Source organism: Propithecus coquereli, unplaced genomic scaffold, assembly GCF_000956105.1.
Source record: "Propithecus coquereli isolate 6110/MARCELLA unplaced genomic scaffold, Pcoq_1.0 Scaffold100, whole genome shotgun sequence".
Taxonomy (NCBI): domain Eukaryota; kingdom Metazoa; phylum Chordata; class Mammalia; order Primates; family Indriidae; genus Propithecus; species Propithecus coquereli.
Window position 1 is genome coordinate 1,093,400 of NW_012133859.1, and position 26,473 is coordinate 1,119,872.

At 40.6% G+C, this 26,473-nt stretch overlaps 1 protein-coding gene across 1 annotated transcript in view; it reads right to left on the minus strand.

Annotated features, from left to right (window-relative positions):
• The window catches only part of DNAH5 (dynein, axonemal, heavy chain 5), a 291,357-nt gene extending 271,614 nt beyond the window's left edge, over nt 1-19,743 (minus strand). Inside the window, exons 1-6 of the mRNA XM_012642647.1 lie at nt 19,687-19,743; nt 9,942-10,076; nt 6,909-6,993; nt 3,404-3,564; nt 2,108-2,329; nt 701-838 (exon numbers count right to left, since the gene is read on the minus strand). Of these exons, the coding sequence (XP_012498101.1) occupies nt 701-838; nt 2,108-2,329; nt 3,404-3,564; nt 6,909-6,993; nt 9,942-10,076; nt 19,687-19,743 (798 nt within the window). The remainder of the gene's footprint in view (nt 1-700; nt 839-2,107; nt 2,330-3,403; nt 3,565-6,908; nt 6,994-9,941; nt 10,077-19,686) is intronic.
• Between the last annotated feature and the right edge of the window lie 6,730 nt (nt 19,744-26,473).

Below are 26,473 nucleotides of genomic sequence, written 5' to 3' on the forward strand. Positions count from 1 at the left end.
TGTGTAATGATCAAGTCAGAACATTTGGGGTATCCATCACCTTGAGTATTTATCACTTCTATGTGTTGGGAACATTTCAAGTTCTCTTTTCTAGCCACTTTGAAATATTAATGTATAATCTATGGTTGCTAACTATAATCACCCTAGTCTACTATTGAAAACTGCTTATTTAATGAGTTTCAGTGAGCTTTTGGAGCCCTTGACCTCAGGAAGTTTTCTCAGCTATTTAGCTTACTGTATAATCCTGGAGCAATATAACCTCGGAAAATGCCATGCCTTAGGCTAATTACTTTTAATTGTATTTACTTTTTCATGTAATGTCCACCTTCATTCCTTCATTTAGGACTTTTCCAAAAACATTTTTTTAAGGTTAAGTCTCCAGCTCCCTTTTGGAGGACACGCTGAATTAGAAAACTCCTCATACTCCTACAGCGGTTCTCTCCAAAGAAAATTCGACCTTAAGAAAAAAATTGTGAAGTGTAGCCTTCTAGTGATACAAGTACATAAAGTCATTTACTTTCAGCTCTTAGAATTCTTGCTATCTCTCCTTAACTAATGACTGTCTATGAAAGCCACGCTGAACCTCTCACCTTTTCAAGGACTTACAGTAAAACACTTAGGCAAATGGAATGCCACCTCCTTCCATTGGCTAGTTCAGTAACGTGGTGCCTGAAACTGATATTTGGTTTCTGAAAATTACCTGTTCTGTTTGTCTGATCCATACTTTCATACAACCCTCTATTTTTTCCAGTGTCTCAGGGTTATTAGCTAGAGTCAAGTAGTCCATAGGTTCCTTTAGGGTTTTCAGATCAAATATGTCACACTTTTGAAGGTTCACCTAGTTAAAATGAAAATTAAATAATAAGATGATGCATTTTTAAAACACACACACACACACACTGGGCTCTGTGTCTTTCCCTTTGCTGACAGAGCTCTGGAAAGCCATCGGGGAAGCACCTACCTGCCCCGCACTCCTGCATGCCTGTGCTCACACCGCCCCAGCCTGGTCGGACCTTCTAGCTCTCCTCCCTGATCCCAAAAGCCCAACGACCTCCCCCACTCAGAGAGAAGGTCTCCTCCCACGTGCAGATCCATCCCACTTTTTAAATATCTCTATTACAATATGAAGTGGAACCATAAGAAAAAACACTGCTTTTTCTTTAGAGAGAATGCTAACAATTTCCTTTGATCCAGTCTGCACTTTGGTCTTGCCTGCATCATAATTAATCACAAATAGAACTCAGATGTTAGCTGAAGTCATCCTGTGTCCATCTGCGTAAAATTTGCTCAACTCTCCCATTCCACATACTTTGGAAAGTGCAATGACCCTCCCAATATCCCAATATCTCAGCAGGATCAGTATTCCATGGAGAATGGGGGAGAGTGTCACATTGTCATCATCACCATAGGATCCTTTCCACTACCTCCCATACGTGCCTGGTCTGGGCTCCGTCATCTTCCACTCATTCCTTTATCTCCTCTCCTCTCTCTTTCTCTCTCTCACACACACACACACACACACACACACACACGTGCACAGACACATACAAGTGTGCATCCACCACCCTCCGCCCCAAGTACTTACAAACACAGTCTTATCACAGACAGCACAGATTGTACAGAAGCTAAATTCCACATCTGCCAAACTTATTCTTAAAGGCCCTTTAGTCATTGGCTGAACCCGGACCCGATCCATTCTCTCCTCTTTCCTTCTCCAGCCTCTTCAGGATTTTTTCCCACCTCTACTTACCACCTGACCACACACACACACAGACACACACACACCACTCCAGTCCCAAATTCCTTTCATCGTAGGATGCACAAGCATTTCATACTCTTGCCTCTGCAGTCACCCATCTGACTGAGTAAAACCTACATCACTGCCAGCATTTTTATGCAACCCCCGAACGCGTTAATCATTACAGACTGTAGCAATTTACATCTAGTCACTACCCTGTCTTGAAAAGTCAATGAAATTGCCTACAAAATTTTTCCAAGATTTGTGACATAGGGGAATTAAGACCACCTAAGAGAAGTAATCCACGCTTACATATTGTGTTTTTTGACCCTTTGATCATTTTTAAAGGAATAACTTATTCGTCCTTACCTTCTCCTTCAAACTCTCCTGTGCGCCCGACAGGACGCTCACGAAGCCTTCTAAGGAGCTCAAGAACTCCTGGCGAATGCTGGATGCTTCCTGAAGGCCCTCAAGCTCACCCCAGCCGTGGCTCGTGGCCCTGAGCGCAGGAATGAAGATGTCCGACAGCAAACGCCTCACACTATTTAACAGGCCTCCATCTGCAGTATCTAACATGTTAAAGCTCACTTCCTGGAAAACAATTAGGAGACCCGTTATTGTGAAAATGATGTACAACTACAACAGAGCTACTAGGTCATTTCTAAAGTTTGTTAATGAACCAAACACTCAGTAAATTATTAGTTAAAAAACCTGGTTAAGAAATAAGCTTTAACAATTCACTATTGCAAGGATGTGGAAACAACCCAAGTGCCCGTCAACCCATGAGTGGATTATTAAAATCTGGCATATGTACACAATGGAATATTACTCAATCATAAGAAACAACAGTGATCCAGAACCTCTTATACTTTCCTGGATTAAACTTAAGCCCATTATCCAAAGTGAGGCACCACAAGATCGGAAGAATGGGCTCCACTTGTACTCGCCATCCAATTGGTACTAACTGATGAACACTAGGGTGATCACGTGGCAGTAATACTCTCCAGGGATTAGGGAGATAGGGGGGTAAACCTGCAACTAAAGGACACAGGGAGCATTGTAGAGGGGAAGGGCATGCCTCTAACCCTCGCTTGGGTGAGGCAAAGACATAAAGTGTAAACATAATGTTTGTATCCTCATAATACCCTGAAATAAAAAAAGAAAGAAGCTTTATACTATTCTCAATTGTAATCACCAAAATAAAAGCATGAAATAAGTAGTAACACTAGATGTTTACCAGTTTATTTGCTCCAAGAAGCTAATGTACCCATTGGGAAGCAGAGAAAACGTGTACCAATACACTTTACTTTGCACAAGAAATAAAGTTATACATCTACTTTAAAAATCTTATGTTAAATGTATGAAATTTGCCATTAAGTAAATTATGTATGGAGATTTCCTTTTAAAAAGAAAGACTTCACTGTTAGACACACATGCAAAATGTTCTATCAGTTTTGTTAATAAACTGAACATTAAGTCCTCTTACTCCAAAGACTTAAAGAAAATGTCCTCTTAATTCCTTGCTTTAAATGCTTAAAAACATGTCTCTTTGAAAGTAGTTTTAGATATTGTCATGAACACAATGGTTGTCTCCACAGGAGGGACATTTTTGTGCAATGTATGTGATTTTGGTAACTCAGGGCAAACAAGTACTCCTGTCCTCACCTGGTGGATGTTCTCAGGGGTGATGGCTTTGGAAGGGTCCGTCCTGATGAAGAACACACACACGCCCGTGAGAGCCACATCTTTTCCCTCGGTCACGAACACCTTAGGTTTTTTAACCTTTCCAGAGACAAGATTTACCCCTCCTGGAGAGCCAAGTTGTCCTACAAATGCAAAAGAATTTTAGTTGCACAAATGCCATTTACATTTATATCCTCTTGGCATGGAGTTTCCTTGTTAAAGTATAGCCATTGATGACTTGTCCATGTGCCCTAGACGGGGCCACCCCTTAAACAATCTCTAGCATGAGCCCTAAAGAGATCTAAAGGAATTGGTTTGATTCCAGATCATGGGTTCATGTCAAAATCGTTGCTCCGGGGGCAGTAAGAAAGGATGGAGGAGGAGAAAGTATCTATTGGCACGTGCTGTGTTCCTGGCCCTCTGCCGGGCACCCTGTGTCCCTCAACACTGAGGCAGCTGTGGCCTGTTCCAGGTCAAACGGCCAATATGTGGCAGAGCCAAAATCAAAAATCCAGCTCAGACTACAGCACACAGAATCCCTGCTCTCCCAGCTGTCCCTACTCTGTCACAGTCAGCGTAGCTGGTTGGTCCCTCAGTAGACCGCTGCAGTCGGATGAAACAGCGGTGGGACCACACCCTGATTACTAGTGTGTGCTCTAGAGTCAGACCCCCGGGACTTCAATCTCAGGCTACATTTCCCAGCCATGTGACCTGGGACAAGTTACTTCATCTTACTGTGCCTCAGTTTTCTCATCTTAAAAAGGAGAAGAATAATACTAGAACTAAATATCTTGAATTTTTGTGAAGATTAAATGAGTTAATACATGTAAAGCCCTTAGAAATGCATATAAAAATACCAGTTCAGTAATTATAATCATTAATTGGAAAATTCATCTTTGCTTATCCAAGCATGTAGCTCATTGAGTAGATCATTTAAGCACAGAATATGCTCTGACATATTCCATTGTGTTCTCATCTGCCCGAGAAACGTTTAGAGCTTCAAATGAACTGGTAGCTCAGTCAAGATTATTGGGGTGGGAGGATGGTGTAAATGAAGGACTCTGGGGAGGGCAGTGGACTGGATGTTGAATCCTAAAGCCCTGGGATTAGAACCTCTTGGAGTAATCCTCCCTCAGGCTCTTCCTCCTGATGGTGCTGGGATAGAGAAAGTATGATTCGGACTTAGTGAACCCCCAATAAAAATAACTAGAAGATCTCTTTCTCTCTCTCTTTCTCATTCAAAATTGTGTCCCACTTCTGACTAATACCACCTGGGTCTCATGAGTAATAAAATGTTAGACAAGACGTTTTGATGAAGGTACCAAGATATGAAAGATATCAGACAAGAAAGAGAGTTTTAAGGCCAAAAATATGTACTGCAGAAATTTCAAAGTAGTTGCCCTAGAACTGAGTAAACTTTCTCCCCTCCCCCATTAGAATCCCAAAAGGTCAAGAGAGTGTGGACTGAGGAAGGATTTTTCAAGGACAGTTATGCTATGTAAAGGATAGGGGTGTGAAGTGTTCCTACTGTTAACCTCAGGTCAAGAAAGAGATGTCAGCTGTCTCAGTTTGCCCATGACTGAGGGGTTTCCTGGGATGTGGAACATTCCATGCTAAAACCAGGACAGCTGGTCACCCTTCTCAAGAAACAGGGTCTTCAATCCAACCACCTCAAGAGCCTGATTTATGTCTCCTGGTGTTTAAGAAGAAAATGGAAGGGGATATGGCACCTGCCCAGGAAATCTAAACACAGTGTGCAGTAAGACAGAGAGAGAGAAACTGGGCTGAGCTGGGACCTAACACCACCTCTACAGAAGGCAGGAGTGACGGACATAGTGTTTTGAGGGAACCAGGTGGAGGCTCCCCTGAAAAGAGCCAGACTGGAGCCACCTTAAATCTTGCTCAAAAAAAGCACCTGAGGGATGATAGGACAGAGCAAATCAGGCTGGCGTTTACTGCCAAATTACAAATTACAGAGGCAGAGGGCAGCGGCCATCGTGAGGACAGCCCATCAACATGGGACACACAGCCTGTGCTCCCAGTGGTAACCTTGGGAGAACCCACCACAGGATCCGCAAGAGCAGGAGTAGAGAGTGCGAGGTCAGCCAGCTCACAGCTGTGCCAGTTTTGAAAAGACTGTACCATCTCTTGTCTCTGCCCTGCCTCCCAACATAGACAAGGCATGGAAGAAGTTGCAGAAGCAGAGAAGGACCACACACTCCTCTCCCACTGCAAACTTCACCCATCAGAGGCCCTGGCTGCGGGGAATGGAGCCTCAAAGGTGAGGATGGGGAAATTTCACTTTTGATCAACTGGACATTTTTTTACTTTTGAATTGAGATTGCATTTGTAATTTGAAATGACCATAGAGATTTTTATCTAACAATATCCAGGAATGTCACAGGATTGCCTGAATTTTAATCCACAGTCAGAAGAACTACTGCCACTGAAAAGGTTTAAAGGGAGAGTGACAAGCAAAAATAAACTTGCATTTATGTTTATATCCTATGAACCCTTCTTGTTTTGTGTAAAATTTACACAGGTAGGCCAGCTTTACCCAGTGCACAGTTCATGGAAGAACTTGATATTTCATTTGAGCTTATGTTTTGCAATCTGGGGTAGAAATCAAAGCAACTTTCTTTTTTTATACTCAAAACATAATAAACTTTCTGAACACAAAATACCAAATTGATAACTTTGAGAAAATGCCAGTCAGTTAGAATTTGCATGCATAATTTCTTCAGTTCTTAAACAAAAAAGCATACTCATATTCTATGCCAAGAGCAATAACCTATTTTCCTTTTTTTTCAAATGGGTCATAAAATGATATATATGATACTTTAATATATTAACATACTTAATAACATATTCACTATGTTCCTAGTTTGGCCTTAAAAGTTATATTAATCCACTTAAAAGTAGAATGAGATATGCCAGTTGAATCCATAGAAAGATTTGTAAATTTTTTTAAGTGAAAATGATCAAAACCGTCATTCAATATTACTCATTTAAAACAGGCAGTAGAAAATAAACATAATGTGATATCTAACTGAAAAATTCATGTTACACTTACTGGCAATAATTCCTATGTTAAAAAGAAATAATGCCTGTATAGATGAGAAACAGACTCTCATTAGAAGTTCTAGAACATAATTACATAGAATGAACTAGAATATAAGAAAAGGACGTCTCCAAACATAATCTACTTTATTATTCCCTTATTGCCAGCACAGCCTGAGAAGCAAAACAAAACATTCCCCATAAAGCCAGAAGAACCAGGCTAAATACCCGCCATTATCTGTCCTCTATCCTTGGGGTGAAGACAGAACCTTTCCCACAGGGCCACCCCCACCACATGTACAGTTCCCCACATCACCCCCAACCCCAAGGGTAAGAAGTCAGTTCTCACAGTGGCTTTCTTCTGCAAGCCACCCTTGCATAAATCTAATGACACACTTCTGGGTTATGTCACATCAAATGTGGATACCTGTTTCTGCTACCTCCACATCCTGGTAGTAAAACATGAGGTGACGGAGACCTCCAACTGCAAAAAGTTGACCGATTCTTTCAATCTGGGGGGAAAAAAGGCAACATAACTACTTTTGTTGTAAATTAGAAATTGCACATAAGTCAGCATTGTTATTACTAAAAAGTAAAATTACTATCATCTTTCTTATTCAAACAGGACTGTATCTAATGCATCCTATATGGAAGGGAGCATTGTTTTTCAACATAAAAACCATGAAAGAATAAATGTCTCACCATACCAAACATTCCTTCAAAAAAGTAATTTAATTAATCATAGAAATATTTGCTACATATGCACATTTGAAAAAGGACTGTCCCTCCATTTCTGCTAATTTCCTAAAGTGTTGAGCTGTTGAAGGCAGATATAAATATAGATGAGTGTTTCATTTGCAGTCAACAGCAGATCAGAAAGAGGGAATAAACCTTTCAAAACTCAGTCTAACGCACTAGAGATAATTAATATGAAATTGCAATAATCACTGAAAACTGCCATGAGAACACATCTGACTACAAACACTCCTTCCAGTAGCAACCGAGCACTTAGCGCCACCCACAAGCTTCCCTGTAAGTCCAGAGGTCTGACCCCTGGCCTGCTACCAACAGAAGTCCTTGTTTTAAACAGTCAATAGCACAGTTTGGAATTCATATGAGAAGAAAAAGAGTTAAAATCTACACACGCATTAGGATGGCTGCCATCAAAAACAAAAAAACAGAAAATCTTAGCAAGTGTTGGTGGGGATGTCGAGAAACTGGAACCTTTGTGCACTGTTGGCAGAAATGAAAACTTGTGCAGCTGCTGTGGAAAACAGTGTAGGAGGTTCCTCAAAACATAAAAAATGGAATTTCCATAAGATCCAGCAATTCCACTTCTGTGTATATATCCCAAAGAATTGAAAGCAGAGTCTCAAGGAGATATTTGCACGCTTGTGTTCATGGCAGCATTATGCACAATAGCTTCCACAGAAGCTGGAAACCACGATGAATGGATAAACAAAATGAGGTGTACGTATACAAAGAAATATTATTCAGCCTTAACAAGGAGGGAAATTCTGACATTTGCTACAACAGGGAGGAAACTTGAAACCATTATGCTAAGTGAAATAAGCCAATCACAAAAAGACAAATACTGTATGACTCCCCTTACATGCGGTAGCTAGAGTACCCAAGTTCCTAGAGACAGAAAGTGCAGTGGTGGTTGCCAGTGGTGGAAGGAAGGGGGATTGGGGAGATGTTGTTAAACGGGAACAGAGTTTCTGTTTGGAAGGTAAAAAAAAAAGTGGAGGTTCTGAAGATTTGTTGCACAGCAATGTGAACATATTTAACACTCTCAAACTGCACACTTAAAATGGTTAAGATAGTAAATTTTATGTTGTGTGTATTTTACCACAACATAAAATAATTTTTTTAAAGGATAAAATCTAGCCTGAAAATTTAAGTGTGAAAATAAGACCCCTTCCATTTCCACCATGCTATAGATAAAATGTTAAACTGTTTTCTTTGTTACATTTCCTTGACTGAAGATGCCACAGGGATGAGTAGGAAGGACTCACTGAGATTATCTTCTAGGCCAAGAATGTCGTGAAGGAGATCCCTCCATCGCAGCCAGTACTAACACTCCCATCCCTCTAGCCTTGCTTGAGAGCCTCAGCCAGATGCTTTCTTAAACCTCCAGGGTCTGACGTTCCTGCATCCTGAAACTGATGTAAGAGTTTAACTTGGGATTCCTACAGATCCAAACTTTTTCCCACATATTCCACCTGCATTACCCCAAATCCAGAAGTCTGGATTGGGAAGCAAGTGGAGTCAAGCATTTCGTCTCTGGCTCAATCTCCCCAAATGGCCCTGTCTCCTCCTATGCCTCCATGTTTGGGGAATAATGTTACCTCCCTCCTGGTGCTATAAAGATTAAAATGAGATCATAGATGAAAATCACTGAGAACAGGGCCTGACACATGGTAAACATTCAAATGTTAGCTATGAGGAGAAGGAGAAAGAGGAGGAGAAGGACATTTCCTCAGCTCCTGTTTAGTTCACCCCGGAGTTTACACATTTTAGTGTTATCCACCCTTGATTGTTCCCCTGACTCCTATTAACCCCCCAGAGTAGCCCAGCAGGAAGGAATGAAGCCAGTGGTGAGCCGGAGCCACTTGTACTGGCCCATGAGATCCAATCGCTCACAACTCTTTCCAACTCAACCTCAGTAACATCATGACGGTGGGCTTAAAACAGCCAGGGCAGGAGTATTTACACCACAGAAATTGGCAAATACTCAACTAGTGCCTCCTCCCCAACAACCCTGCCCAAAGCCAGTTGTTAAACATTTACAAGCCTACCACCAAAAAGGATTATCAATATAGTATGCCACTCTGGCAACAAAAAGGGCTTGCTTGCTTTTTCTCATGCCTAATTAGTTTAAAAAAAAAAAAAAACATCATATCATAGGGCTCCTGATACTCCTTTCTCACAGCCCAGGAAATTATATCCTCCCATATTTTGGCCTTCCCCATCCAAAATCAATTCACACCCTGGGTTTTGGAGAGAAATCATAGCAGAAAATGGAACTCCAGGCTAGGAACAAAGGAAACCAGATTCAGCTGCCAAACCAAAGTCAAAGCCAGAAAAGCATGGCACACTTTAGTCTCCAATCCTAAGACAGGATAAATGCAAAAAAAGATTAATCAGCAGCTTGAGAAGAGACTGTGTTCCCCAACCTCAGATCCCAAAATGGCATGAGAGCCCAGCTTCACTGCATGCAGACATTGTCATCAGAATCATGGAACTCAAATGACAATGATGACTTCCCCTATTCAAGGTGGAGAGCAGAAGAGCCCTAAGCTCATTGTGTCACTACCAGTAGGGAGTCAGAATAAAGCCCTGTGTGTGTTAAAGCAGACACCCTCTGAGGCACAGCCCAGGGTCCTGCGAAAGGACAGTGTCACTGACCCTCTGTGCCCACCATAATCACGCCAGTGAGAACCCAAATGCATCACACCTGATTCCCCTCAAGAATGGCATCCTCCACTTCAGCTTTGTTCAGGTCCAAACAGGAAGCCACGATCGCAAACAAGTAGTCATGCCTGGCATCCAAAAGAGCCCGCTTGGCTTCCTTCTCTTCCTTCAGTCTTTGCTAAAAGAAAAGAATAAAATGTTACATGGCGACTGCTGTTCTCAAATGGATTCATTTGGTAATAATTTCATGCTATTGTTGTTTTTTCAAGTCTTAGGTATTCAGATAACAGACAGCTTAATGGTACCAGTTTTTATGTACTATCTTCTATTTTTAGAAATAATGTTATTTCTCTTATGAAAATAAGGTGTGCTCGTTGTGTTGAAATTGCATAACACAGAGAAGCCAAAAGAAGAGATAAAAATCATCTGCCATCCAGAAATTATTACTGTTAACATTTTGTTCCAAATCTTTACAGACTTATTTCTATGCATATATAAGCATTCAACAGATAAACAAAAAAAGAGATCCCCATTTTCGTAAACATTTTCCTAAGCCATTAAAGTAGTATTTTTCTACACTAGCTCCTACCTTTATTGTCTATACATTCATGTGTGGTCTTGAAATTAATTTCTGAACGCCAGTACCTACTTTTTGACTATTAGTTGTTAATTATAGTAATAAAGTATGCTTAATGAAATTGATGTTGGCAGTTTGAAGCATATCTTTTTTTATGTTCTATGCTCATATAAACATATGCAAACACATATGCACATCCACATTTATATTCTACCACAACATTTTTTATGCATTTCTCCCTTAACATCACAGGCTTCTTTCTAGTTTAATACAGATATTTAAACCTGTGTCATAGTTGCAAAATATTCAATATGGATATACCATAATTTATTTAACCATTTTGTCATTGGTGGACAGTCATCTTCCAATCCAGTTCTTGGAATAAATACATTATCTTTAACACCAATCAGTAGCTCCCACTAGGAAGAGGAAAGGTAGTCCCTCGGGATCCCTTTTAATCAACAAACATTTATTAAGCCTAAATATGCACCAGCACTGTAGAGGCTAACACTACCTGGTAATCTCAAAAAAAAGTCGTGGCCTGGCTGGCAAGATGTGAGCCGAAAGAAAATATAAATATGACAATTAGCTTGACAGTTGCTGCAGGGGCATCGAATTTATGGGTCTCCAAATGCAGAAGCATTTATGGGGCTTCGGAGAAGGCACAAAAAAGAGGATCTCCCACTCTAGCCTGGGGCTGAGGAGGGTAGAGGTGGGGATGGCAGGAGAGCTTTCAGGAGGAGGTGGCTCAAGTCTAGGGTTAAAGAAAGTCTGGCCATTCTCCTAGGACAGAGGCCTTTCTGCACATACAAAGACCGAGAGGCATAAAAAAACATAGCACATTTTAGAAACCACAAGGCAGTCATGCTGCCTGAACAGAAAAGGACTAGAAAACATAATAGGAAATGTGAAAAAAAGTCAGATCATGAAATATTTTGCAAACCACATTAGAAAGTTTAAATGCTATCTGAAGTCCATGGAGAATCACTGGTGAGTTTTAAATCAGGAGAGAGAGATGTTTAGCTGTCTGTGCAGCATCGAAAAATCCATCATTCTGACAGCAGTGTGGAAAGTGGATTGGAGCGACGTGAGCCTGGAGGCACTCAGGTGGGTTACGGTGGCCTTCCCAGAGACTGAGATACGGCCCAGGCTGAAGCAACACAACCATGAGAGGAGCTTTTGGACGCGTTGCATTTGGAGGTGAGTCAATACACAGGGAGACGTGGCGGACAGACCACTGGAACTTGGATCCGGAGTTCAAAGGGAAATGGCACTGCAGGTACAGATGTGCATGCAGGTTCTCAATCCAGCACAATGACTTTATGGGCCAGATCATTCTTGGTGCGAGGGGCAGTCCTGTGTGTGCTGTGAGACTTTTAGCAGCATCCTTGGTGTCTAACTTCTAGATGGCAGAAGATCCCCACCACCAAGTTGTGAGAATGAAAAATGTCTCCAGACATTGCCAAATGTCCCCTGTGGGACAAAATCACCCCTCTGTTGAGAACCACTGATATGACATAGACATAGTCATAGGAGACACAGATAGATAAGACTGTCAATATAAAAGCTACAATGTGAATGGCATCTTTTGAAGTTGTGCAGTACAGAAACTGCAAAACTGTGTCAGCAGCCCTTTCATCCAGCAGATGGTATGTGCATGCTAATTACTCAATAAATATTGTTCAAATGATTAAATAAATCAAAGTTTAAACCATGAATGCAGATATGATTTTCTAACCAAGATATGGAGATGAAAAGACAACGCAGTGAGGAAAACTGGGGAATGCCAATATGCCAGGAGCAAGGAGGGAAAGAAGTGCAAATGGAGAAGACTACAGATGAATGTGCAGAGAGATAGAAAGGGAACTAGGAAACAGCAGCTTCAGTAAACCACAGAGAATGGCAATAATATAAATGCTACAGAGAATGGACTATGTTCGTTAGGATAGCTTTAGGGATTATGTTTACAAGATGGCTGCAGCATCCCACGGCTCTTTTGCATTGTGATTATGCCACTACCTGTCAAGAAATAAACTGTATTTCCCCTCCCCTTGAATTTGGCAAGGCCTATGACCAGTTTTGATCAAAAGAATCTGGGGGGAAGTGAGACAAGGCAACTTCCTAGGCTATCCTTAAGAGATCTTCAGCTTCTGTCTTTGTGCTTGGAATGCTCCCTCAGAACTCAGCCGCCATGCTGTGAGAAGTGCAAGCTAGACCACATGGAGGAAAAACCAAAACATTGTGGTCAACAGCCTCAACTGATCTCCTAGCTGACCCCAGAACCAGCTTGCAGCCATCTGAGTAAGCTAGCTTGGATGTTCCAACCTGGTTGGCCCTAGAGATGACTGCAACTCAGCCAATGCCATCTGTTGCAGAAGAACTGCTCAGCTGAGCCCACTCACAGAATCAAGAGATGATTGCTGCTGCTTTAGGCTCTTCAGTGTAGTTATGGTCGTTAAGCAACAATATACAATAATCTAGTTAAAATAATTTCATTTGTTGGACAGAAAGCAAATGGATGTAGACTTGAGAAAAAGATGATTAAGAAAAAAGAAATATACAGATACTGAATATGAACTACTCTTTCCAGAAAGTTGACTCTAAAACAATTGAAGAGTCATTGCTAGACCTATGCTATTTACATTCATTTCTCTGAACTTGGAGGACTACCTGTGAGGCAATTTTGTTCAGGTGGTGGGAGGAAGGATTAAAGTTTTAAAAAAAATAAACAGTTTACCTATTTTATTGCCATTTTTCTAAAAATGAACTATTATAACACAGGTCCTAACATAAAGTACACATTCCATAAATGTCAAATAGAAGTCAATTTAAACCTCTTTTCAAATGTCACTAAAACCAGGAAGATGTCCTGTCGTTTTGAACTGTTTTCTACCTTCCTGGCAGGGAGAAATAAAAGACTTTTTTGTAAGTGTTCTCTCTGAATTTGTACTAAATGTCTCCAACAGCTTGAGAACATGGAGGTCAACCCAGGGAGCCAGGAATCCAGCAACAAAACAAAGAAATGGCAAATGCTCAGTAGCCAAAAAAACAAAAGAGAAAGAAAAGAAGTAGAGAGCCAGAAGATTCAAGATGGAAACCAACTGAAGCCTTCCAAATAATACAGAGATTTAAATAAGATTCTGCTACGGTAACACATTACTCTATGGCCCAATTGTACAAGATTCCGGAGGGGGAAAAAATATTCTAATGAAGGAAAAGAGATCAGTCCCTAAAACAGAACCCTAATTATTCTATTTTTACGTAAATATCCCAGAAGAAACTTGCAAAGTAGTTTTATGTATACAAAGCAAATTATCAACATGTTTTTAAAGTAAATGTTTTCAGAACTGTATTAATAAGCATGTTAAGACTTGAATACGGTCTTACTTAAGCTCATTGTTCTGTCACCTAAAGACAAGTAACACGAAGTCAACCCCGGTGCCATGTAGATGAAAGACCACAGTGTTTATCAATCTCAACTTTCATTGCATTACACCAAGGTATGCTGATAATATGAGACTTATTTTTCACCACCACAATAAAGTCAATAATGTCAAACAAATATTTGGTGATCAGATCAGTGCATTATCAATCCATAAACTTAGCCCTGCAGCTTTCTGGTTGCTATGGAATTGCAGCAACAAGCAGTCAGGTGACTAGCTGTCTGGAGCTGGCTTGTCCCACTGGCCTTGGAAACGTCTAGGATACTTGGAGAGTGAAGGCATAGTGCAGTTAAGATTAAAACATGTCTGCAATTTGTGACAAGGTGTGTCATTACCACCAGCGAATGGGAGAGTGGAGAGTGACTATCGTACTACCTCACAAGAAAGGAGCACTGCCTCCCAGGCAAGGCAGTCTCCACAGATAAAGGAGCACTGATGTCAGAGTGGGGTGGTAGGTTCCAGTCCCAGCCCTGCCACTCATTGCAAGAGCTCACATCTGTCATTGAACCTCTCCAGGCTGCAATCCACTCGACTCCAAAATCAAAGCATTGGACTAGGTGACAACCAAGGTCCATTTTTTTCTCTAACATATGGGCTACTTCTCATTGGTTTAAAAAATAATACAAACTGCAGACTTGAGATTTTAAAATACAGATCCTAATGAAGACCCCAAAGCTATGTGCTTTCAGAAAGCTCTGTGATTTTCTCTCAAAACTAATCCATTCATCCAATTTTGTTTTAAATACTAACCTTTGCCTTTAACTCTGCAGAACCAAAAACCACGTGTTTATATACACATACTGTGTATAAACTACACACATGATCAGTGTTTCATTTTGGCTCTAGGTTGATAATCCTCAACTACATGGGAGCCCTTCAAGAAATGAAGATAAAAATAAAATGGAGATGAAAGTCCCAAACCGAAAGATGTTTGTGAGGATGAAACTGCATGTGGTCTGGAGATAATACTAAATCAACTATTGATAGCACTTGAATTAAAATGACCTGACCAAGAATTTGACTCTGGACATCAAAATTTAGGTGAAACAAAACTTTTTAATAATGATTTTTTGAATTATACAAATGTTTAGGCTCCCTCTACCCTTAGAAAGTGCCACCTTGTTGGCAGGTTTGTCTCTGACATAACACACCCCGCTGAGCTTGTTGACAGCCAGCAGAAGTGAATGGCGGATGGGCTATTGGGCCTCTGAGCCCCTTTGTGCCTGAGCAGGGACTCCCTTTACCCAAACCCTCCTGAAGGTGCATTTTGCATCGTTTGCCCTGGTTGCATTGCTACTATGCCATTCAGAGCCCTCTCTGCAAAGTTAACCCCCTTCCCACACTTTCCAACAGAGAAAATCCTTCCTCTCTGTCTTGCAGCTTTTCTGTTTCAACCCACAAGGGCCCCATTTCCTCTCCCAGCCTTTCCAAGAGAGGAGAGGCTGCTCTGTGATGCTTCCCGGCCCATCCTAACCTGCTCTTTAATTGGCTGGGAGAACGACAATTTAGAAACTCTCTACTCCTAACTGTACTTTCACATCTTGCCTTCCTTTTCTTACTCCCCTTTCATTTCATTTTTCCAGGTGAAGGGCCACAGCTGCAGAGGAAGCGCTGCACCTCCTTCCCGAATTAAGAACACTTCAGTAAAGTGATTTCCGGAAGGGAAGGAGACTCCACGCTGGCTAATCCCACTCACAGCAGGTGCTTTAGTGAAGCCCTCCTTTATTTAACAAGAGCCACACTCCCCCTCTACTACAAAGAACTGGCATTTAAAAGTACGGTACCCATCAATTTTCTTGTGTCCTGGAATCTTGTCTATTTTCACTGAAGTTTTCAGGGTCCCTAAACCTCCCCAAGGACTAACTCTCTTATCTCCCATTCTTTCCAGGCAAATGAAAGATTCTCTCTTTATCATTTAACGTGTGTGAATTTTTCACCCAGGCCAACCCAAAACCTGCTGTACGCATATCCCCTCCACCACAAGCTCCTGCCATTCCATCATCCAAATTCTAACTTAGATTTTTTTTCTGCACACCACATTTCTGGACCTGAAATGATACTCTGTGGACCTTCACATGGCCATATATTCTATCTTCCCCTACCCAACAGTGGTTTCACTTTAAAATCAGAAATACCTCTCTTCTAGAAGTCCAAGGTTTCCCTCTGGCAGTACAGGCTGGCTTTTACCCATGTGCTCAAAATATATGTCATCATTCACATTATATATGGCCCAGGAGTGAAATTCCCAAACTTCCCTTGCTCATACAACAGATCATTGTGCTTAAAACTGGCTCCTTGTTAGAATCACCTGGGAGTCTTAAAATACTGATGCCTGGGCCCCCACCTGTAAGAAGCTCTGATTTACCTGGTCAGGAGGGAGACCCAGTCATTGGTATTTCTCAAAAGCTCCCCTGGTAATTCCCATGTGCAGCCCAGGCCGAGATCACTGCGCTAGAGGAAGTCCTTTTATGACTTGATCACGATTGATTAGTATGACTAGGTTTTCACTTGAGGTAGGAACTTAGAGACAGTCCAAGGGCATAAATTGTGGGTCCTTCTAACTCTAGACCCCTTTTTTCTCCTTAATGGAATTGCGCAAAAATTGAATAATAGGAAGAAGAAATTCAGCTCTAAACTCCACGGGCTCTAGAAGGGCTCTTGTCTACCATACCACAGAGCACAACGCTTGGTACAAAGTAGGCGTTCAAGAGATATTTGTGGAAGGGATGAATTTTGCACATCACACAGAGTCACATTCCCCCAGGGTGTAGCTATGGCATAATTATGATGTGGGCTCCTTTGAACCTCACCCTGTTAAGGCTACAGAGTACTCACTGGGCCTTAACACGCAGCCCCTTTTCCCTCTCCACTTCGCAGCTAAATCCTAGAGCCATTCACCTTCCAGTGCTCCAAGGAAATTGTTTTGACCTGATATATGTGAAATTTGTTGACCAGACCAAAGAGGTCTGGGACTGATTAACAGATGATACTGAAAATTGTTTGTCTATTTTGTAAGAGAATAACAAAACTGACAGCCTTTCAGATTTCAAAGGATATCTGAGAGCAAAGATTCTTTTTGTCTTGGCTTCTACTGTGCACCCACAGAAACAATAGCTGCCCTCCTGCAGAGTTCCCAGCAGGGGAAGGAGGCGTCCCTCTCTCTCTTCCCCCACAGCTTCTACCCACAAGAGAAGCACTGTTTATAGAAAATCCCTAGCAATTTGAAAGTCCCTGAGCAACAGTATTCCCTAGCGTAAATATATACAGTATAAAACATGAACACTATGTATTCCTGCAGTGGGGAAAAAACTTTTCTCCATTTTAAAGCCAGCTTTGCAATTAGGTTAATTTAACAGCCAAAGGTCTATCATATGTCTTCCAAGTTGGTCTTTTTCCTAAAAGTCAATAAAGTCAACCAACAAAATGACATATTTCAGTTTCATTTTAGGGAAGTAAAGAAAAACAAAAACCACAAGTCTGGAATTCACGTCCATTGCACGCATGTAACTTAGTGCTAAGCTTTCTTTGTCTTTGAGAAAAGCGGAAAAAAGGCAAACATCAGATCTGAACCACACTTTTGCAAATAAGTGAGGGAATATATACAGAATTACTTCAAGTTTTTTCCTTGAAAATTAATAGTGTTTATTATAGAAGAGAAAAGATATATGGCTTGACTTTTCCAAACCCATAGAGCTTATGGTATATTTGGTTGTTAGTGGCATGGATATTTATGGATAAAGTCAATGATTGTATTACAGTAAACTAATTATAATATAGCATCATTACAATAATAGTTTCAGATCAAGGTTAAACAAATACAGACTTAATGGTTTTTATGTAACTTCGGAATCTTTCCTGTTTGTCATTTCAGGTCACAAAGTTATAATTTAATAAACTGTCATATCAGTTGACAAAGATTCTTTACTTGGCCAACTTTAGTCAGGCTCCTGAACCTTCTCCTAGGCCTACCTGTGCATTTCTTAGTAAAATCCAGTTTTAGCAAAAAACCCTACTAGGTCAGTTTAGCAAGAAACCTGTCCCCCAATATCTGATGGTGTTGCTCATCCTCCACCATGTCCCAGGAGATGTCTGATCACCTTGGCCTGTCTTCAGCAAGAATTGTGTTAAGTCAGGTTAGCCAAAAGCCCCTCTCACTCCTGATTTTTCCTCTTAGTAATTTTCCATCCACTGACCCCCACCCTGCTCCATGGCTGCAAATTCCCAGTTACCCAGACTGTATTCAGAGTTCAGCCCAATCTCTCTCCCCTCCTATAAAGGTCCTTATACATATCTTGATGGTCCCAAATAAAGTCTTACTTACCATGTTTTAACAAATATCATTGAACAATTTTGTAACAGTGCACCAAATATAAAATGTGTAATTATTTACATAATATACTGCAATACTATTAAGATAATTCTGTTAATATCCTAGTTCAGTGGAGTGAACCAAACCAGCATCCTAAATACATAAATGAAACCTCCAAAATACTTAACTTCCTCTCAAAATACAGCTCATGTCAAAGAAGAATCTAATTCATTAGTTACACCTGAGAATTTATAATCAATTGTAATGTTTCAGACTTGGTACTGAAGTACAGGAAAAATGTTCAGGCTTGTGAAATGTTTAATTCATTCCATTTATTCCACAAGCATCTATAAAGGTGTATTATATGCCAAGCTCTGTGTTAAGGGAAAGTTATTTAAAAACAAAGAGGATGCCCCCCCCCACCCTCTAGGACTCACAGTCTAGCAAGGGAAAGACACATGTAGACCAATGTCATTTCACTACAGTGATGTGACAAGGACTTCCTAAGACATAGGAGTGAAGTTCTGAAGGGGTACATGGAAAGAAGCTCTCACCTCCTCCTCAAAGTGTCGGGAGAGGCTTTCCAGAGAAGGCAACACTTGCACTGGTCTTAAAGATAAGTGTTTGCCAGCAAACAAGTTCAGGTGCTTGGCAGGAAGAACCTTGGGAAGGAAGCATCCGAATCATGGGGCTTGGGCAAGTGAGGGGTGGCAGGTGGTGGAGGACTTAGCAAATGCAGAGACAGCATTCCTGCTCTGTGGTAAAACAACAGGCTAGCTGGAATCATGTAGGCTGTTGGGGATACAGAAAAAGATACGGTGATCAAGCCTGGTAGGAAGCACGGGTTAGTGTTGAAAACAGAGTCCTAGAGAAACCTCCAGTTTCTTCCAACATTAATTGAAAGTAGGAGTTCCAAATCCCTCTCTGTGCATTTGCATAATAAAGAGCTACTGGGTGGAGCCCTGTCCTAGGGAAACTCATTCTTCAATGTGACTTCCAAAGGCACATCCTTGCATCTCACTGTGACCTCATTTCCAGGCTTAGAGAACAGGAGAGTGATTTCAAAGAGCCTAGAAGACTTGCAGCCTAGAATCTGCCTTAACTTTCTTGAATCACCAACAAAAGTTTATGGGTTTGAAAGAATACAAAGTTCCCAAACCACCCTGAATGTGTTTCTTGCTCCAGGCAAGAATCTTCCCCAAAGATGCAGCATCAATTTCTACACACAGTTATAGTTTAGTTAGCAATGTGCAGAAAAGCCTACAGAAGCAAATCTTTTTTTTTTATTTGAAATATCAATGTGTAGCCATATGCACCATGCAAAAATTAGTAAACAAACATCTTTCTCACAAACTCATCAATGTATAGCTTTAAGCTTTTGTGAGGTATTTTTCCACCCAGGTGTGAGAGATGATAATCCACCACACATGTGCAAACTTAACAGTCAACAGCTCCTTACCGTTAAAACTCGGGTGACACTCTGCTTCCAGAGCTGTCTCCTACCGATCCTAAACATCGCAGCAGTCTGTACAGCCTATGGACTGGCCAGAGTCAGCTCTTCCAGAATGGTCTTCTAACTCCTGGGGGACATACTCATCACTCAACAGGCTTTCAAATGGCAAGTCCCTGGAGGACGGGAATTTCACTTCTCCATTCGTAATTTGCACGGATTATTCATTATGTTCACAGAATAAAAATTAAAAGTCGAGGCCGGGTGCGGTGGCTCACTCCTGTAATCCTAGCTCTCTGGGAGGCCGAGGCGGGTGGATTGTTCGAGCTCAGGAGTTCGAAACCAGCCTGAGCAAGAGCGAGATTCCGTCTCTACTAAAAAAATAGAAATTAATCGGACAACTAAAAATATATAGAAAAAAAAATTAGCCGGGCATGGTGGCGCATGCCTGTAGTCCCAGCTACTCGGGAGGCTGAGGCAGCAGGATTGCTTGAGCCCAGGAGTTTGAGGTTGCTGTGAGCTAGGCTGACGCCACAGCCCTCTAGCCCGGGCAACACAGTGAGACTTTGTCTCAAAAAAAAAAAAAAAAATTAAAAGTCCACCTATATTACCCAAGCTTTCCTTCTAGAGTCTCTGCCCTATGCCTCTGCTCTACTCCAAAGCCTTGTGTTGTTAGGGTAATACTGTTTACACACAATAGAGTTTACGCCTCCTAATCATGTTTATCATCCCAACAAAGCATTTTAACTGCTCAGTTGCAACACAACTTCTGATATTCATTTAATTCTATACGCTGCCAACAATAAGCTTTGAGTCAATAGAGATTTTTAAGTAGTTTCTTTAAACAATGAGAAACTTTAAACCATATCAAAATCCAAAGTAGAGAAGCCACAGCTCTGAATATATTGCTCAAGTTGAGAAATTCAGTCTTGCTTTGTCTAAACAACTTTTCGAGCATAATTCACTGCCAGCATTGTGACTAATTGTGACTAATTGCCAGATTGGCTAATTGTGACCCAAAGGAGCCATTTTCTCCCCCATAAAGAACTAGAAGCCCATTTCATATGCAAATAGCAAATGATGTTCATAAATTACTTGTGTTCACACAGTTGCACATACACATGAGCCAAGGTAGTTTACTCTACGTGGCTAAACATCTTGATCATCCTTACTGTGAAGATAAAATGGGACACACTGCCAAGTGCTTTGAGAGATCTCTGATGTAGGTTTCTCTCATCAAAATGAGTAGGGCAGGACATTTAAGGTTGGGCTTGTTGAATCCATGATTTAGTCCTTGGAATTCAAGGTCCAACAACACAAATCCTATTAAGTCATCTAAGGATAATCAGGAAATTGGGAACTCATCCTGGTAATATCCTGCTATTCAACCCACTAGAGACTGACTTAAAAGCCAGGTAATTTTATATCAGAATATGAGAAATTCAACTGGTGAACAGCCAATGCCAGGGTGTGGCCTCCAATGTGGGGTTAATAAAGAGACAGCATTTGGACCTGAATATTATTTGGTAAGCCAATAACTAGAGCACAGGAAGTTCAAGTTTGTTCATAGGATATTTTTTACATCTCTGGGTGTTGGTAAGTTGCTGTCGCCTGTTCTAATTAAGAGTGGTGAAGACGGGTGTCTAGACTCAGCGCCCCTCTCCTCTGTGGGCTGCTGAAAGGGCACCAGAGAATGGCAGCCTGATCCAATCCTCCTCGCTCGGCATGTCGTACTGGTCCCAAGAATCTTCTGTCAACACATGACCTCAGGACAGACATGTTACAATTCATTTCATCGCCGATTATTTTTCATTAATTACACTCAAATCGGTGCTTCCCTGATGGTATTTTAGGCACCATCCTCATTTCAGCAGCAGCCCATTGACAACGCATCTCCTGAGGAGAGTTACTTTCTGGGAAGATTTCCACAGATGGCTGATGGCGTGCATTTCGTGTTTGGCAGGCATAACTATGACTCTCTTGAGGCTTCACAGCAAAGTCTTCAAGCCTCTGCGGCTGAATTTCAACACCCTATGGCAAGGTAGAGACAGTAGGGATGTCTTAAGAGATCTTCTTGAGAGTCCTAGGCCCCTGAAAGAGGCTCGCTGAGAGTTGTCCGTAGCACAAACACAGCAAAACGCCTGCCTTAATCCACGGATGACCACCTACCCCCCAGTCTCTGCCAGAACGTCAGTTGATTTCTGGTAGTTAGAGGAGAGTTATCAAACGTTCCTCAGCAGAAAAGTCAGGAAGGTTTTCCTACAAAGTTTCCACCAGGCAACAGCTTTGGCAACTCCACCTACAGGAACGTGTGCCGGAAGTTCTCCAGCCCTACTGTATGGACAGTGCACCCTTCCAGGATAAAAATATTGGCCATACACAAATCCTGTCAGGCATAATAAGAAAACAAGAGTGGGTAACGGGCCTCATATAGGCAGGAGACTTCATCCTGAAATCCAACTACCTTCAGGAATAGTTCTAAGTTCCACTTTCATTCATTCATTCATTCATTCAACAAAAGTTTGTGAGTACCTTTTATGGGGCCAGGCACTGTGCTATGTACTACAAATAGCACAGATAATAAAAATAGACATTTACTCAAACATTAAAAAATATTGAGTGTAAGAAGCATAATTATTCTATGTAATACTCAGAATGAAAAAATAAAATGTTGTCAATTAAACTTGAATACAACATCAATTTTAAGGTGCATTCTGATTTCACAGAATTAAAATATGAAAAACGTACATCTCATAATCAATGAAAAATAGTCATTTCCACCTTCACTGGGGGCAGATATTAAACCAATAATATAAATAAACATATAATTATAAATAAAACATTACAAATTATGGAAAGTACTATTTAAAAAGAAAATAAGGTATAAGCTCTATTTGAACATATATTCTGAATTATTACCACTTTATGCTTATATCCCAAAGTGTAAAATTTCCTAAACTTATCTCTAAATTATGAATGTCACCTACTTTAGGCCTTGCAGCCCTGTATGTACAACCAATGCCATATGGCATAATAGAAAAGTGCAATTTGGGGGACCTGGACTTAAATCCCAGCTCTGTTCTCTTCTAGCTAAGTGACATTAGAGCTTTTGTTTCCTGTGTTGTGTGTTAGAAATAAAACCACCTACCTAACAGACTGGTAATGATTTAAATATATTTAAAACTCCTGGCTTCTCATAGATACCTAATAAATGAAAGACATAACCACATTTTTTATTTACAAAAGAGCTATGATGACAATTAGTGGCACTATCAACATAGAGGACAAATTCCCAAGGAATGATCTTAACCTAACCCACCAATGTTAGTCTAGAGCTATTTGGAAATTTTGCTCTAGATTTCTGAGTATGTCCCAAGAAAAGAGTGGATCCAAGTTTTATCAATTACCATCTATACATTTTTCACGGGTTCCCTTCTCTAAGAATGTCTTACTGAGACCCAACAAAACGAAACACATTCATAAGTTTTATGGCCTTATGAACCATATGTCATCCATTCTGAGTTGCACATTTCTTTTCACTTTTAACCATATTGGCATTGAGTACATCTTATATCCAACGTCCTCCTACAATTGTTCTTGATCAGACAATAATCATGAAATGAGTGACCCTGCCAATACTTGTGCAGACCCAGCTGTCACCCCACATGGCACAACAGGGCCACTGCAGTACCTTGATGTTACAGTCACAAACCATGGACAGTCCTTTTAAGAAAGGAATATGTGTCCTGCTAGTTTTCTGAAACTCTTCACTGACACCTTCTGGGAAGATCAAGAAAACACCAGCATTGCAACTTACATGATGGGTGTTGGTAGATTGAAAGAAAATCCAGAAAAAGTCAGACCCTAAATGTGAAGAAGTTTTAGAAGTTTCTTAACTAATTCATTGCATTTGTCTTTGTATGGATGCACAGGGGTGATAGATGATTTTTAAATCTATGTTTATGTCTAAAACAGCTTTTTCAATTAAAATAAAATTAAAATCCTAAGAAAGCTATGCATTCTAGTTTAATCGATAGGTTTTTTTTTTCTTTCTTAGTGATGAATGACACAGTGGTGATGATGTGTTAGGCTGGATGAAATACAGCTTTGTGAGCTCTACCAATCAATGAAAGCTTCTTGGAGAAGACAGAATTTAAGGCAAGCCTTGAAGAAGGGTAATATTTAAATAAGTAGATAGGAAAAAGGTAGGGTGTAACATATGTGGAAAATATCATGGAGACTGGAATTCCAGAGAGCCTGCCCTGTGCTACAGTTGTGAGGAAAAATGATTGGTTAATCTCTGAAAGGTATGTTGACGTTAAACAGTGGGTGTCAACCTACAGTAGTCGCCCTTGTAGGCATTAGGGAGTCATTGAAGAATAAATTCAGTCTTGTTCAGGAAGATTACACTGGTAGTTGTATGCAGGAAGGACTGAAGCAGAGAAAGACTGAAGGCAGGCTACTGGGCATTAAGAAATAAAGGATTCAACAGAAGGTGGAAGTCATAGTCATCCAAGCAACCCAAAAATAAACAAACACGTGAAATAAAAGAGGCAGGTCCCATTGTCCCCAACCAACATTTTGCTACCCTTAAGCTACTATTATTATAGAAACCCTGGTTGAATAAGAAGGAACAGATAGAACAAACCTTACCAAAAAAAGAAAGGAAGAAAAAAACACACAAACGGATAGAACTTGGCATCTGGTAGTAGAGGAACAGAGACACAGTTGTCAAAGATGATTCCATTTTTGCCCAGCTTGGGTAAAGCAAAGAATCATAATAATTCAAGCAGAAATGGAGGAATCTAGAAAAAGGGTACATTTTGGAGACTCAGTGACTAGAGAAATGTAAATAAAGCTCTGGTTTTTTACTTTTCCTTTTGGTCTTTCCATCTTGAAAACATGAAGGCCAGTAGAATTATATGCAAGACCAAAAAGACCCAGTATCTTTTTCTTTATTATATTATAAATAAAAAACTCATAATAAAAAGGAAATAAAGGAACCAATACTACTATATCGATGCCATAATCGTTTGAGCTGCACTCCCAAAAGAAAATAATGATTCTAAAAGCTTCGAATGAAGTGGTAAGGTTTGTTGGTTTTGCCACCAGTTTCCTAAACTGAAACTGTGCAGCAAAAGCTAAAAAAAGATACACACGTTTTCTGGAAGCCTCATCTGGCAAAATTCAAAAGAGAGAAAGGGGTAAAAGGAGCAGAAATTCCAGAGGAGGATACAGAAAACTGATGCATTTAGAGTGAAGCAAACACTGAACAGAGCACCCAAGTTCTCAAGGTACAGCTTGGAGGACGAGAGATGCTCGGTGGGAAATGCACATTCCAGATGTTACTTTATATAGTGCCTTTCATGGAGAAAGCGTAAGAATTAGGAACATTTGGCACTGAGAGAGGGATATACTAAAGGAAAGGCTACCTCAAGAGAATCTTCCTGTCTTCCCTGATGATAATTCCACATATATGTGTAGAAACAATGTCCTGGCTTTGGGACGCTACACTTCTGTTCCTGACTCTCGCACATACTGGGTAATTGTACAGCCTCTAATTAACCACTAGCACATTGGTCCCATTTTCCCCATGAGTATCATGAGGTAGGCTCCATGGTCTTGCAGGCATATTCCAGCTCCAAGAAAAATGCATGACCTAAGTGAGTGATCTTAGATCGCAAGCATACTGCATGCTTACTGTAATTGTAATATTATTTTAATATGAATTCTATATGTACTCTCTTATAACATGGCATACAAAGCATTGGAAAAATACAACATCAGTTGAATCATCTGAAATGAGGTTGATCACTTTAACACTGCAGTGCTGATACCTATGATAATATTGTTTTCTCCCTAGGAATTTTTTTTCCATTCCATATGCCTCTATCTTGAGTAAGTGATGCTCCCTGGATCACAGTACTTTTTTGTACCATGTTGTTTGTATATAAAGCTGTAGCACTTTATAAAATTCTTCTCCCAAACCTAACCACACAAAGCTCAGGCGCTCTGAATGAAGACATAGAAATAAAATTTTAGGTGTAAAATAAATAAACACATAGAGCTTGTTATAGTAAGTCTTCTGGCATCCTGCTTTCAGTTCTGCGGCTTAGCATGGTTATAATGTTTCATGTTGAAACTCGACAGATCACAGATCACACTGCCTTGCTTGGTTATTCCAGTTGTTCCTTGTTTAGAACCAAAATTTCAGAATTATACCATATATAACTCAGAAAAAATAACACTTCTTTAATTAGAACCTTGTTTCTAGTTATAATTTAAAGGACAATCAATGCTTGGAAAAGACCCCATGCCTTAATTACTTACGCTTTCAGAAATTCAAAGTCCAAACAAATATATGATAACAATTAGAGAGATAGGAAGAGAGCCCTTATTAATGTGAGAATTCTTGCTTTATGAAGCACTAGAAGCTAATGGTCTTCAGCTTTACACTACCTTTTAGTTGATAGTGTCCCAATTCACGTAGGCTTATTCTAAGGTAGCAACGTGAAATTATTTTCCCAAGTATGAAGTATCAAAAACTCCAACTCATAGTCTCTCTTCGTTGGTTGTGATTTAGTTTTTCAGGTATTTATTTAGGTGGAAAATGTACTTCATTACATAAGTCACTGCCCCTACGAAGATCTGGTCTCTGGTTCTGAAGATGTCGAGGAGCAGCCAAGGAAGCTGAGAAGCTGCTCAGCCTGCACACACCTGCTCCCCCCGGGTCCCACCAACAGACACGCACAACCCCACAGGAACCCACGATAACAGCTGCGGTCACAAAGGTCAT